This window comes from Dermochelys coriacea, chromosome 10 (assembly GCF_009764565.3).
Source record: "Dermochelys coriacea isolate rDerCor1 chromosome 10, rDerCor1.pri.v4, whole genome shotgun sequence".
NCBI lineage: Eukaryota > Metazoa > Chordata > Testudines > Dermochelyidae > Dermochelys > Dermochelys coriacea.
Genome location: NC_050077.1, coordinates 164,491 through 179,028, shown reverse-complemented (window position 1 = coordinate 179,028; position 14,538 = coordinate 164,491). Strand labels below are relative to the sequence as shown.

General features: G+C 43.6%; 1 protein-coding gene across 3 annotated transcripts in view; it reads right to left on the bottom strand.

The window, feature by feature from the left end:
• Nucleotides 1-7,719: 7,719 nt before the first annotated feature.
• Nucleotides 7,720-14,538, bottom strand: part of TSR3 (TSR3 ribosome maturation factor) — a 10,226-nt gene continuing 3,407 nt past the window's right edge. The window contains exons 4-7 of one of the 3 annotated variants that reach the window (XM_043494042.1): nt 13,108-13,297; nt 10,078-10,251; nt 8,028-8,091; nt 7,720-7,929 (exon numbers count right to left, since the gene is read on the bottom strand). In XM_043494042.1, the coding sequence (XP_043349977.1) occupies nt 7,920-7,929; nt 8,028-8,091; nt 10,078-10,251; nt 13,108-13,297 (438 nt within the window). In that variant the 3' untranslated portion in view covers nt 7,720-7,919. Of the gene's footprint in view, nt 7,950-8,027; nt 8,092-10,077; nt 10,252-13,107; nt 13,302-14,538 lie in introns of all 3 variants that reach the window. The other 2 variants (XM_038418578.2, XM_043494043.1) reach the window with 2 other exon arrangements.

Here is a 14,538-nt window from a genome sequence, read left to right as displayed (position 1 = left end):
CCCTCCTTCCCCTCTGTTGGAGTTGTCTGGCAAGAAGGAACTGAGGGTGGTGGTGGGGAGCGTGCAGATCCCCTTATACTGTGCCATGCAGATGCCACGCCAGGGGTCGCTGGGGCGCTCCCCCCCCACGGGTATTGCTAGGGGAAAAACTTCTGGCACCAGTGCGCGTGGCGAGCACGCACATCTATTGTGGAATAGACATGAGCAACACATCTTGAAGAACACCAGTTATGGAAAAGGTAACTGTCTTTTCCACTTAATAAGGGGGCCACAGTATTCTGAACTAGCATCAACTTCTTTCAGGTTATGCTGCAAGGCCAGTTTGTCCTCCCAGACTTTCTGGATAGGAGAAATGAATTGATGCGGGGTTAGCAGAATCTTGGCTATGGATGGTTCCCTGGGGCTCTCTGAGGGCATTATTTTGGCTATAATCCTACTACTTGTTCATAGATTCATAATGACTGTACATATGCCCTGATCTTTGGCTGGAATCACATTTATAAAATTAAATAAATAAATATGATATTTAGGGACCCACTTGTTCCCTCTTTCAGGAAGTACCCACACAGAGGCCAGGAAACTCCATGTATTTTAACTTGTGGACTGTTCCATTGAAATAGGGGGTTTGCATCCCAGTCCAGTAACCAAGCTGGGTCAAGACTCATGAGTATTCGGATATGGTCAAGGAAATTTCTAAGCTTATGTGATGCCTGGGGACAATAGCGGCAGTTGTTCATTACTTCCGTGTGGCAGCCAGATTCCTTCAGGAGCCATGCTGCTGTGGCCACCTTGCTGGGGGGAACAGGTAGGAGATGATGTCAGCATTGTCATCAGATCTTCTATGAGGAAAATAATTCTCTTATGCTGTGTTAACCTTAGATGTGCGATTGTGTATGTAAGATTTGATCAGTTAACTTTGGAGCTTGCAGGGGGAGAGAATTTAAAATTAAGGATGCTAAGCTGTGTATGGCTGTAGATGACCGATTTCTTGGTGTGTTTGGGGTGGTTAGTGGATCTATAAAGGTAAGTGTGGTGATCGGTGGGTTTCTTGTATACAGTTGTCTTAGGGCTCCATTGCTGAAGATGGTTGTTGCCCCACACTACTAGAAGGGTGTGAAAAAATTGGAAAGAGTCCAGCAGAGGGCAGCAAAAATGATTAGGGGGCTGGAGCACATGACTTCTGATGAGAGGCTGAGGGAACTGGGATTATTTAGTCTGCAGAAAAGAAGAATGATAGCTGCTTTCAACTACCTGAAAGGGGTTCCAAAGAGGTTGGATCTAGACTGTTCTCAGTGGTAGCAGATGACAGAACAAGGAGTAATGGTCTCAAGTTGCAGTGGGGGAGGTTTAGGTTGGATATTAGGAAAACTTTTTCACTAGGAGGATGGTGAAGCACTGGAATGGGTTACCTAGGGAGGTGGTGGATTCTCCTTCCTTAGAGATTTTTAAGGTCAGGTGTGACAAAGCCCTGGCTGGGATGATTTGGTTGGGGATTGGTCCTGCTTTGAGCAGGGGGTTGGACTAGTTGGACCTCCTGAGGTCCCTTCCAACCCTGATATTCTATGATATCTATAGGGGCAAGTATAATGTTCAGAGGGAGGTTGTTAATGTTGTGGAGTTTCTGGAGGAAGCCAGTAGTGTCTCTTTGTGTGGTGAGTAGTTTGAGTATGGTTTTGATGAATTCCAATATTCCTTCAGTAAACGTGCCATGACCAGGTATGATGGCTCTGCCTGGGTTCCCTTGTTTGTGTATCTTTGGAAGCATGTAGAAGGGCCTTGGGGTAGGTTTGTGGGGGATGAGGGTATAGAGTTTCTCCTTGAGTTGTTTGGGGAAGGATTTGGTGATATTCTTAAATTCCTGGATAAATTGTGGTGTGGAATCTTATAAAATCATAGGTTTAGAAGGGACCGAAAGGGTCAAAATGAGACATGCTCAACCCAGGTGGGACTTTAAACTCACAATCCACAGCTCCAGAGGCTGATGTCTTATGTATTAGGCCACTGGGTCTGCATAGTCTTCTTTGAGTTCTTTACAGTAGGTGGTATCAGAGACTGGTCAGTTAGCCTCATTAATGTAGTAATCGTGGTTGAGGACAATGATGGTGTCACCTTTGTTGGTTTGATTACTATCTGGTGATTGGAATTCAGGGAATGTATTCAGGTGGATGTTTCATGGTTGTTTTTTTTTCTGAAGCAATCAATGTAATGACCAAGATCATGGTTTCAACCGCTATGGGGTGTCCAGTCAGATCATTCTTTTTTCTTATGACTGTCAGTGGGATCATGGTAATTGTGGGTGGTCTTGTTATTGTTGTAAAAGATTTCTTTGAAGCAGAATTCCCCCCCTCATGACTGGAGGGGTGTTAATGGGTCACTTCCCTTGATGGATTGTTGACATATGTTAACTGCTTATGCTAAACAATCTGGTCCACCTTGTGTTTATCTGCGCCACTCTGAGAACATTTCCCAGACCTGAAGAAGAATTATCTGTAAATTCAAAATCTTGTCTCATCAATAGAAATTGGTCTGAAATCAACAAGATGAAATTCTAGATTAACACAATGGATCCATGATCAGGAGAATGGAAATGTATCTTAAAGCACCTTTTGCCTCTTCCCTGAGCTGTGGCAATCAGTGCAGCCACAAGCACATAAGAATGGCCATACTGGAGCAGATGAATGGTCTTTCTAGCCCAGTATCCTGTCTACTGACAGTGGCCAGTGCCAGATGCTTCAGAGGGAATGAACAGAACAGGAAAAATAATCTGGCAGTCTGGGGTTAGGGGCACCCAGAGCATGTGGTTGCATCCCTGACCATCTTGGCAAATAGCCATTGATGGACCTATCCCCCAAGAACTTGTCTAATTCTTTTTTTGAACTCAGTTATAGTTTTGGCCTTCATAGTGTCCCCTGACAATGAGTTCCACAGATTGACTGACTGTTTTTTTTGTATGCAGAAGTACTTCCTTTCATTTTAAACCTTGTGCCTACAAATTTAATTGGATGACTCAGTTCTTGTGTTGGCAGAAGGGGCAAATAACATTTTTTTCTCCACATCCTTCATAATTTTATGTCTATCATATCCCCCCTTACCTGTCTCTTTTCCAAGATGAACAGTCTTTTTAATCTTTCCTCAGATGGAAACTGTTCCATACCCCAATCACTATTATTGCTCTTTTCTGTTCCATTTCCAATTCTAATATATCTTTTTTTGAGATGAGATGACCAGAACTGTATACAATATTCAAGGTTTGAGCACACCATGGATTTATATAGTGGCATTGTGATATTCGTTGTCTTATTATCCATCCCTTTCCCAATGGTTCCTAACGTTGTTAGCTTTTTTGACTGCCTCTGCACATTAAGTGGATGTTGTCAGAGAACGGATGCCACAATCTTTCTTGTGATAACAGCTAATTTAGACCTCATAATTTTATATGTATAGTTGGGATTATGTTTTCCAATGTGCATTACTTTGCATTTATCAGCACTGAATTTCATCTGCCATTGTGTTGCCCAGTCACATGAGATTCCTTTGTAACTCTTTGCAGTCTGCTTTGGACTTAACTATCTTGAGTAACGTTATATCCTCTGCAACCTTTGCCAACTCACTGTTTACGTCTTTTTCCAGCTCATTTATGAATAGGTTTAACAGCACTGGTATCAGCACACATTCATGGAAAATACCACTGTTTACCTCTCCACCATGAAAACTGACCATTTATTCCTACTATTTATTTCCTGTCTGTTACTGATCCATGAGAGGCTCTTCCTTCTTATCCCATGGTTGCTTACTTTGCTTAAAAGCCTTTGCTGAGAAACATTGTCAAAAGGTTTCTGAAAGTCCAAGTACACTATATCCACTGGATCACCCTTGTCCATGTTTGTTGATGTCCTCAAAGAATTTTTATAGAGTGGTGAGGCATGATTTCTCTTTACAATAGCCATGTTGATGCTTCCTCAACATATCATGTTTCTCTACGTGTATGATGATTTTGTTCTTTACTATAGTTTCAACTAATTTGCTTGATACTGATTGTGAGGATTGCCTCCGGACCCTTAAAAAAAAAACTGGCATTACATTAGCTATCCTCTAGTCATGTGGTACAGCTATGACCTTGGCCTTTTTGTTGATAAAAGTAACCTTTGTATCTCCTATGAGAAAAGAGCCCTGAATTTCACAAGGAAGAATGTTCCTTCTTTTCTCTTGAAAACTGTTTTATTTTAGTTTCCTCTCCCTTTATTACAGTGCTTAATCGTTCTACTTTTATAGTTTAACATTGTATATATATCCTGTTTGTTTTACATAATGAGAATGTCCTTGTTTGCATTTCTGAAGTGGTGGTGTACAAGACATTGTGACCCACACAGATGATCTCAGCAGCTAAAACAAAACTATTGTCAGATTGGCATTTTACTCAATGGCTGTTTTGATTTCCTACATTCATCAGTGAGACTTTCAGATAGAATATTCAACACATTGCAGAGCTAGCTCGTGAAGCCTAGGCATAGGTAGATTTATTTTGCCAGGGATTCTCAACCTTAGTGTGGACCACATCTTAATAGCCAACTCTCCTCCCAACTATAATTGCTTAAGATCCCCTTGGCGCCTAATTTTAAATGCTTTCAAGGAAAAGCGATACAGTAACACCTCACTTAGAGTTGTCCCGGTTAACATTGTTTCGTTGCTGATCAACGAGAGAACTTGCTCATTTACAGTTGCGCAATGCTCCCTTATAACATGGCGTGGCAGCAGCCTGCTTTGTCCACTGCTTGCAGGAAGAGCAGCCCATTGAAGCTAGCTGGTGGGGGCTTGGAACCAGGGTGAACCAGCAGCCGCCCCATCAGCTTCCCGCTCCCCTAAGTCCCTTGTGCTGCAGCTGCCCAGCAACCTATCAATTGTCAGCCGTTCAGCTGTCCCTCCCCCCACTGCCATGTTCTGGTCCTGCCCTCTGCCTTGGAGCTGCTCCCAGGAACCTCCTGCTTGCTATGCGGGGAGGACGGGGGAGAGAAAAAGGGGGACTAATGTCAGGGTGTCCCCCTCTTCCCTGCTCCTGCACATCGCTTACCCCATCTCCGTAGAGCGGGGGGTGGGGGTGGGGGTGGAACACGACAGGGCTTAGGATGGAGGGAGTTTGCTGGCTCTAGCTGCTGTCTCAACTTGCTGATCTACTTAAAAAGGCAATGTACTTATACTGGGGTCAGCATACTTAAAGGGGCAATGCACATCTCTCTCTCTCTCTCTCTCACACACACACACTCTCTCACACACACACACACACACAGTGTGTGTGTCTCTGCTATGCTGTCTCCCCTCCCTCCATTCATGCTGACATGTAGAGTGTGAGGCTATATTAACAACAATGGATTAACACTTGAGGGCTCAGCCGAGTGCTAGCCGTATACGGTGTCCGTATGAGGAGCGATTTTTCAGCTTGGAAAAGAGATGGCTAAGGGGAGATATGATTGAGATCTATAAAATCACAGCTGGTGTAGAGAAAGTAGGTAAGGAAGTGTTTACTACTTATAACACAAAAACTAGGGGTCACCAAATGAAATTAATAGACAGCAGGTTTAAAACAAATAAAAGGAAATATTTCTTCACAGAACGCACAGTCAACTGGTGGAACTCCTTTTAGAGGATCTTGTGAAGGCCAAGACCATACCAGGGTTCAAAAAAGAACTAGATAAATTTATGGAGGATAAGTCCATCGGTGGCTATTAACCAGGATGGGCATGAATGGTGTCCCCAGCCTCTGTTTGCCAAAAGCTGGGAATGAGCGACTGGGGATGGATCACTTGATGATTACCTGTTCTGTTCATTCCCTCTGGGGCACCTGGCACTGGCCACTGTCAGAAGACAGGATACTGGGCTAGATGGACCTTTGGTCTGACCCAGTTGGGCCATTCTTATGTTCTTATTCCACCTTGTCACAGATTCACAGGGTCTGGTCTATGCCCTAGCCTGTAGCCAGTTTGTGTATGGTAACACCCATTGTTTCATGTTCTCTATGTATATAAATCTCCCCACTGTATTTTCCACTGAATGCATCCAATGAAGTGAGCTGTAGCTCACGAAAGCTTATGCTCAAATAAATTTGTTAGTCTCTAAGGTGCCACAAGTACTCCTTTTCTTTTTGCGAATACAGACTAACACGGCTGCTACTCTGAAATCTATAGCATGCTGGACCCTAAAGATCTATCAGTTCCACAGGGACAGGCCCATAGATTCCACAACTTTGAAACTGGATCTTTGTGCACCAGCAATCCCCATCTCTCTCTCTGTGGCTCCCTGCAGTGAATTTAGCCAAACTAGATGCCTGTAGGAAGCTTGTTCCTATCCCTTCTGGTGAAATGTTCTCACTCTTTGCAACATCACCAACAGCCTTTCCAAAACAAGGTAACAATATATTAGTCACCTGGCATAAAGAATCTGAAAGTCCTTACATCAGCATACAGAAGCAAAGTTTCAGATGGTTCAAGTCAGGGCCCCTTGGAGCCATGGTGCCTTAGGAACCATCTTTGCTTTCTGTCTGTCTTTTTGTCTGAACCAGGTCAGAGCCCCATGTGCCTGAGTGCTCAAGCTCTTAACCTAGCCACTTGACCCCTTTTGCCTTTGTTCGCCAACTCATGGCCTTAACTCTGTGCTTCCCTGAAGAGAAGTGTGTGGAGGAAATCTCCTTTCTCTAGTCTGTTGGTTGTCAAGTGTGAATGTCCCAGGCCCGGGGTTTCCATTGTCTCATCTGGATCCACTATGCACCTTATTCCTTCCCTTTATACTCAGCACACAGCAATGCAAAGCCTCGAGGGAGGCTGAGGTGCACACAGGAATCAGAATTACCAAAATCCCCATATTCATCGCACAATCCTAATATATGTCATACAAAGTAAATAATGCTTTTTCAGCAAGATGTGTGCCAGCTACAAAGTACTACTGTTTAGAGATGAGAAATCCCTGAAAGCCATCCTGCTTTAAGGAGCAGAGAAGCAATATCTGGAACAGTTTTCTTTCATGTTCCTTTGTTCCTCCTTGGGCCACTGATGTTTAGGGGATTCTGTCACTGCATGCCCTGTAACCCTGGGTTCCTTAATGCTATGCTACTATGGCTCAAAACCCTGACACCAGTAGCCAGCATAAAAATCTCAATCTGGCTTCCAGCAGCCTAGTTACTTCTTGCAGGGTGACCCCAACAGCCTTTTCAGTCCCAAGTCTCCCAAAATCTGTCTAGGCCAAGTCCTTAATTACCAGATACTTGGACTACTCCCCTCTGCTCTATCACCCCCAAAGAGTGAAACCAGCTCCCTATGTTATCAATTCACGTTTGGATTTATACTCTACACAGTTTGCACAACAGACCTGCTTGGGATAAAAACTGTTGATGTACACACTGCTGATGCGCATTAACAGTTCACTAATGTGGTTTAGTTTAGTCTCCTTTCAAAGAGGAATTGTTAATGTGCATCAGCAGTATGCACATGGACAGTTAGGCTGCAGCAGATTATTGCGGGGTAGATTCATACCCCAGCATGCCATGAACTAATGTGCAGATAAGCCTTGACGTAAAGACTTCAGCTAGAGAGATATATGCAGGCAGACTCCTGTACCTCCTTGTGGTCCTGCTGAAGTCAATGGAATAGGCACAGTGGTCCCCTACAAAAACCCAGTTGCAGGAGTGGAGCCCAAGTCATTTCACTGTTCATGGAAAAAGTCTAGACAACATTTTTAAATTTTCCTTATTATATTCATGGTTTCTTTACACACATTTTCAAAACTCACTTTTATAAATTCTTTAATCTCTTAGTCTTGTTTTAACTCCCTTCCAAATAACTGGTTTATTGGCTGTTTGTGCAGCAAGCTTTTCACTGTCATCTTCTGTACCATCATCATCATCACCACCAGCACCGTCACAGCCATCCTCTTCACCAGATTCTTCATCACATTGTGCCATTCTGAAAATAAAGAAGTTTTTCTCAGAGGTATAAAAGCAAAAGAACTTTCTGAAAGGAGAATGAAAACAAAGTAATTACCCTATGGAGATGACTGGTCTGTTAAGATTTGAAAATTCTTTTCCTGAGTCAACATCAAATGGATCTGAAAAAAAAATTACATCTGGTAAGTGTTAAGTTTAAGATTCTTTCTTCACTCAGAGAGGAAAATTAAATGGATTCTACTGACTAAGCCAACATTTGGCTCTATATGAGGAAATCCAGTGAAGCACGGCTGTTCATCTTGATACTTTGAAAACCAGGCCCCTTCCCTTTAAGGCATCTCCAGTTGAGTGCCCAAAAAATTGAAGCACTTAAAATCACTAGTTACGTCTGAAAATGTTGGCCCTAAGCTCCACCTCATTGATGGGTGTATCCATAACCTAAGTGAAAACAGATACTTTAAGAAAAGCTCACAACAAATTGCCTTTAGTCAAGCTGTGGAATGTGTCAGTTTTGGCTTGAGAAAAACTGAGATCTAAATTAAAGTAAAACTGACTCCTTTACATTGCAATAAAATATACTTTTCCCACGGAGCTTTAAGGTTGATTGTAGTAAGTAGAGGGTAGGCTTATATTAAGTCTCCCTGTAATACAACCTCCTCTGTGTACAGATGTCAGTTGCTATACAGGTGAGTTATACATACAGAGCCTCTGCAAATCATAAATAGCTTTTGATAAAAGTGTTGGAGAGGGGCTCCTGACAGGAGGGAAGATGATTTTGAGTAAATGAGTCTGAACTTGGCCTCACCTCAGAGCTGGCCAGAAATCCACCCAAGTCTCATCATCAGAAATGAGCTAATCCCAGCTGACACTTCCATCTGGAAATCAGTGAGTTTCCAAAAGGTTAAGAATCTGAGTAGATCCGGGCCCAGTCTAAGAGTGGGAGAATTGCAGAATTCCATCTCAGAAGTGGTAAAGGCACAAAGCCTGACACACAAGGCTGTACTCAGAAGGACCAGAAAGGAGACAAGTGCAGCTAGCCCTGTGACCGTGACAGAGGCCATCTAGTCTTCCTGCCTTTCTGAAGGACCAGAATAGCCTTGTTCCTTCGGATCTACTCAGGTGAGTTTAGGGATTCTTTTTCTAAATGTTTCAAGTAACTGGGTTTTCACTTCCCTAGGGAGACTGTTCTATTCCATAAACTAATACACTCCAGAGACAAGATGATATCTGTTATTCAGCTTAACTTTTCACTCAGTTTCATCCCCTTTGCCAAGACACCAGGGGCTGCCTGCCCTCCCCCTCAGAATGTGTACGAGATGCACCCACCACCTCCCACCTTTGTGGGGAGAAGTTACTGGCAAAGCCAGGACACCATGGTTGCAGGCTTGGGTCATGTGAATTGCCAGCGCATTGTTAGCCTAGGGAGGGGCATGGGACTTATGCACCCAGAGCAGGGAGGGGAAGTGACAATGGCTAAGAACTGCAGCCTTCACACACACTTGGGCAGTTTGTGTTGGGATTTTTTTGTGTGCCTCCTGCATTGAAGTGAAGTGCTTTCCCATGAGCAAAGGAGGGCGAGGGGGAAGACAGAACATGCAGGCTGAAAAACCATTGAAGGAACCTGAACACGGGAAACTGGCAGCAGTTGTGAGACATGGAAACTGGGAAGAAATTGTACTATACTTTTAGTACGTTACTTTGACTACATCTGTCTGGATTTTTAAATAGCATTTCAGGCAGGGACTTTCAATCTTCTATTCTGTCTGTACAGTGCCCACAAAACTGGGGGCCCGATGCCTGGCTGGGACTTTTAGTTGTATTGTGGCAGTGCCTAAAGATTTGCAACATGAATCTAGTTTTAATTTGTGCCGATATTTCTCCTCTCTAGGTCTTCTCATATTTATCAGTCCTCATTCGTGTTCAAACTTCCCAATTCAGCATTTGTAAATGTAACAAGTGAGCTGTTTACCTTCTTTCTTCCTTAATTCCCTGAAAACATCCTTTATAAAACTAATCAGGGCAGCCACTCTGTTGGTAAATTTATGTCCATATAATGCCTACTGAGATCTTTTTTTCGTCTTTAGCAACAGAGCATTTGGAATTGTCAGGAAACCACATGGAAAGGTCACTCAAAGGGAGGCTTTTACCTATATCTTCAGTTTCTCTTTCTTGTGCACTTGCTAAAAATTCCTTTTCAACTCTCAGCACCTCCTCCTGGCAATGGCAGGCCGCATATTTCTCCAAGAGACTTTTGTTCAATTCAAGAAACACTTTTCCCCATTTAAACTTTCTCAGAAGAATGGTGGCTAGATCAGAGAACCCTAAAATAGAAAACAAATATGACTAACTTCTCTTCAAACATGGGACTCGTAACAAAAAAAGTTTACAGCTGCCTTGATATTCAATCAGCATAAGTTCAATGCATAGCATCTGTCACTAAAACAATGATACATGAGACATTTGTCAGCATCTTTGAATGTTTTGGAATCTAGATCTTGAGACAGGAGACTTAACTTGAGGCACTCAAGTGAATCCAGGAGAAATTCACTGCGTTCTAGTTAATCAGTCTCCTGAATGTGGAAATATAAAATATGATGTTGTACAGTACTGTGTAAACAAAAGGTAGCTCTCTATGCAGCAGTCAATAATCAGCCAAAGTCTACTGTTAACCCACTTCCAAGCCCTCAGAGTGGAAAGTGTGGGTCTATGATGGTTTCAATCTTCCTTCTCTAACAGGACTCAGGGAGTGGCGATGGACAACTGTTCCTTGACCATCTTGAGAGGTTGAGACACACCATAGGCTCTGCTGACAATATGTGATGACCACCAGCTCTATCTCCTCCCCAGCAAATGCACCAAACCTCATCCCAAACATGTCCCAACACCTTCCAGAGATTAGCAGGAGGAGGATGTGCAATTGGCTCAAACTGAACCCATTCAAGACTGATGTGTTGCTGATGGGAAATGGAAACATATCAAGGAGCAGCCACGACTTGGCACTCACTATCAGAGCATCTGCCACCCACTTATTAAGGAGGTACAAATCTCCTCTGGTTACTAGTAGACTACACTTGATATCTAGCAATAATAGTAAGCATCTTCTACCTTTAGCTTGCCAGGATACTGCACCTCTTCTTTTGGAATGAGGATCTGGCCACAAAAAAATGACATGTCACCTCCACAGTGGACCTTTTAAACTTACTGTATCTGGGGCTAAAGATGCAGGCAACATGGAAAAATCCAGTCTGTGCAGAATGAAGTGACCAGCTCCTTAGCAGGAAAATACAATGAACTTATCAAAGCTGCCCACTGGCTGTCTGTAGCAAAGAGGCACAGCCTTCCTCAGATTGACAGTGAGGGAGGGCCAGATGCCCCCTGGTGGGCAGAGCCAGGAAAATCATGCCTGCCATGCCAGAAGCAGAGGGGCAAAGCAGGAGTAGGACCTATAAAAGGCAGGCCTTGTAGCTCAGTTGGGTGGAAGCCACTGAGGGAGGCAAATGCTTCTACCCTGCTGCTGGAGCGAGAGCCTGCTGTGGACTTCTGCTGGCCCAAGGACTCATCCGAACTGCCCAAGCTACCAGACATGCCCAATGCTGAGGAGCAGCTGGGACTACTGCTTGCAGTGTACCCAGGGGAGACAGAGGATAATCCAGAGATCCAGGTACACCTCAAGGGAAGGGTAGGAAATGGCCCACGGACAGGCGACTATGGTCTGACTGAGTCGCTGCCTGAGTCTGGTTCAGCATGTTGTGGCTGGATCCCTGCTGACCCAGTGGCAGAACCCTCTGCCATTGTTAGGGCTCTGGGCTATGATGCGGTGGAGTCAGGTGGACCCATGTGACCCTAGCCTCTGCCACCCCACCTTTGGCCAGGAGGCCTATGGGAGTCTACCACTGGCCTGGGTCCCCCCAGACTGTTGGGTTCTTACCCCTGCCTGAGGGCTGGAGCCCTAGACGGCTGGTACTCTGCCCTGCTTGTGGGCTGGGGTCCCCAGATTATTCAGTGGTCTGCACTTCCTGAGGGTTGGGGCCCTAGACTGTGCTTGGTACCCTGCCCTGTCTGAGGGCCTGGGTTCCCACACGATACCTGGCTTTACCCTACCTGAGGGTTGGGCTTTAGACTCTTTGGTGCCCTGCCCTACCTGAGCGCTTGGGTCCCTGAATCACTCACTGCTCTACACCACTGGAGGGATCGAGTCCAGTGACTGCTAACTTGCCCCTTGTCTTAGACTGTTATTCCAGCAAAGAGGCGTGGCCTCCCTCCGAGACTGACAGCGAGGAGGGCCACACACGCCTACACTCTCAGTAGTGCCAATTTGAGGCCCTAGTTTTAATCTTCAAGGTCCACAATGGGTTGGGGCCCAGCTGCAGCCAAGAGCTTATTCCAACACAACAAGAGCTTGTTTAAATTTTTCAGAACCAACCAATGAAGGTTTTCAATACAGTGTAACCTCATTTATCTAATCTAATTGGGAGCAGGGCCAAATCCGATAATCAAAAATTAGAATAATCTGGAGAACGGGCACAGAGCTTTAGCTCTGGCTGGCAGAGCTTCTGTGGTCAACTCTGGCTTCAACTGGAATCTCTGAGCCCCACCACTTGGGCTGTCAGCCCTGGTTTGGTTAATATGGAGAGCCAGAAAATGGAGGCTTGGATAAATGGGGTTCTATTGTAACTTCATTAGGAAACATTGAAGCTTTTCTCAAACCAGCTCTGTTTATGATCCCCTGAAACAACTCTACTCCTTCTAGCTAAGAGCGAAGCCTTCAAGAGTTAAGGATAGGGTATTCTCACTGATGATCTGCAGCATGCCCAACTGGAGAAGATAAGACTGAGCCTGAGTAACTGTATTCAGAGCACAATGGAAGTGAAGTAACCAAAGACAAAGCATTACAGGTGTGGATACTAGTAATGGTATACAAAGCAGTCAAACCTAGAAGTGAAGAGCAGAATCCATAATGGACCACTCCAGGACTTGCTGTATTTATTTAGTGCTTGATAGTGCAGGGTTGGATGCTCAAGAATCTTAAGATATGACAGATACAGACCTTGAGCAAAATATTCTCTACATCTGTCCACTGAACAAGATATTGATCAAAAAGTTACTTAAAAGAAAACTACAACAACAAACACACAGTCCTGATTTTTTTTCACATTAGCTCCACATTATAGCCTTACCAACAATACAGAAAGTAGCAGCTAAAGCTTCCACGCAGGACAGCTTGCACGGCCGGCCATAGTTTACAGGATTTGCTGCCACCAAGTAAGGCAACAGTCGGAGATAGCTTCCCCTCATTTTACTAAATGGTGTTTCTTCCAACTTGGCCCACGAGCAATCTATGACTGCAACTCCATTCTGAGCTACAACCTGTCTGAAAAACAAACTTTATTGTAGTTGGGCATCTAATATCTCATTTTAAATGTTTAGTTCTTTGGATTAAGGCTGGTACTGTGTACAGGAACTACCGCCCCCCCCAAGTGCAAACAAGCAATTTTCCATGCGTGTTAACTGACTTGCCAAAACACTCCAAGCATATGGCAGAGTTAGGAACATAGAGTTCAGCTTTTCTTAGTGCGTGTGCCTTCACCACAAAACCATCTTTTCATTCTGAAAGAATAGACCTTTTTCAAGCTCCACCACTTCTACAGTGTCAAGTCTCCCCAGAATAAGTGCTCTAGTTAGTAGGAATTTGATTATTTTCTTACTTGATTCATGGAACACACCTTCACGGATAAAGAGAAACTGATCACAGAACTAAAAATTAATGGTAACTTAGATACAAGTGATCATGACAATCACAATGTGCAAGCAGAGTAAAGTCCAGACCAGTGATATATATAGCTGGTGCTTTAAAAGGGCCAATTTCACAAAGCTGAAAACAGTTGAGCCAAATCAGTTGGGAAGAAGAATTTAATTAGAAAAATGTGACTGATGATTGGAAATGGTTTAAGAACACCTTACCAGATGCCCCAAAAGCCACAATCAAAGAAAAAATTGTACCGATTAAAAACCAGCGATCTGGTTTTGAGTGAAAATGGAGGCAGCTATAAAAAAAACAAAACAACAACAAAAAAAACATAAATGGAAATCAGAAGGTAGGAATTGTAGAAAATTGACCAGCGAAGCAAAGGGACACAAGGAGAAATCTATGGTCAGCACAGTTCAGGACAATACGTTTAAGTATTAGGAACAAAAAAAGTCTTAACAATGGTACTGGTCCATTACTGGATTAAAAAATTACTTGAATTATCAATACTAATGCATAAAGGAAGAAGTGTTCAGTAAATATTTGTTCTGTATTTTGGAAAAACAGATGATGTCGTATGATATATGACAAGTCTCGTTCCATTCCACTAGTATCTCGGGAAGATATGAAACAGCAGCTATTAAAGTTAGATATTTTTAAATCAGCACCCAAGAATTTTAAAAAAGAGCTGATAAGGATTTCTCTGGACCACTAATATTGATTTTCAGTGCATCTTAGAACACTGGGGGAAGTTTCAGAAGACTGGAAGAAAGTTAATATGGAGCCAATATTTAAAAAGGGTAGATAGGATTTCAATTGAACTTTGATCCCAGGCAATATAATGGAGCAGCTGATATGGGAC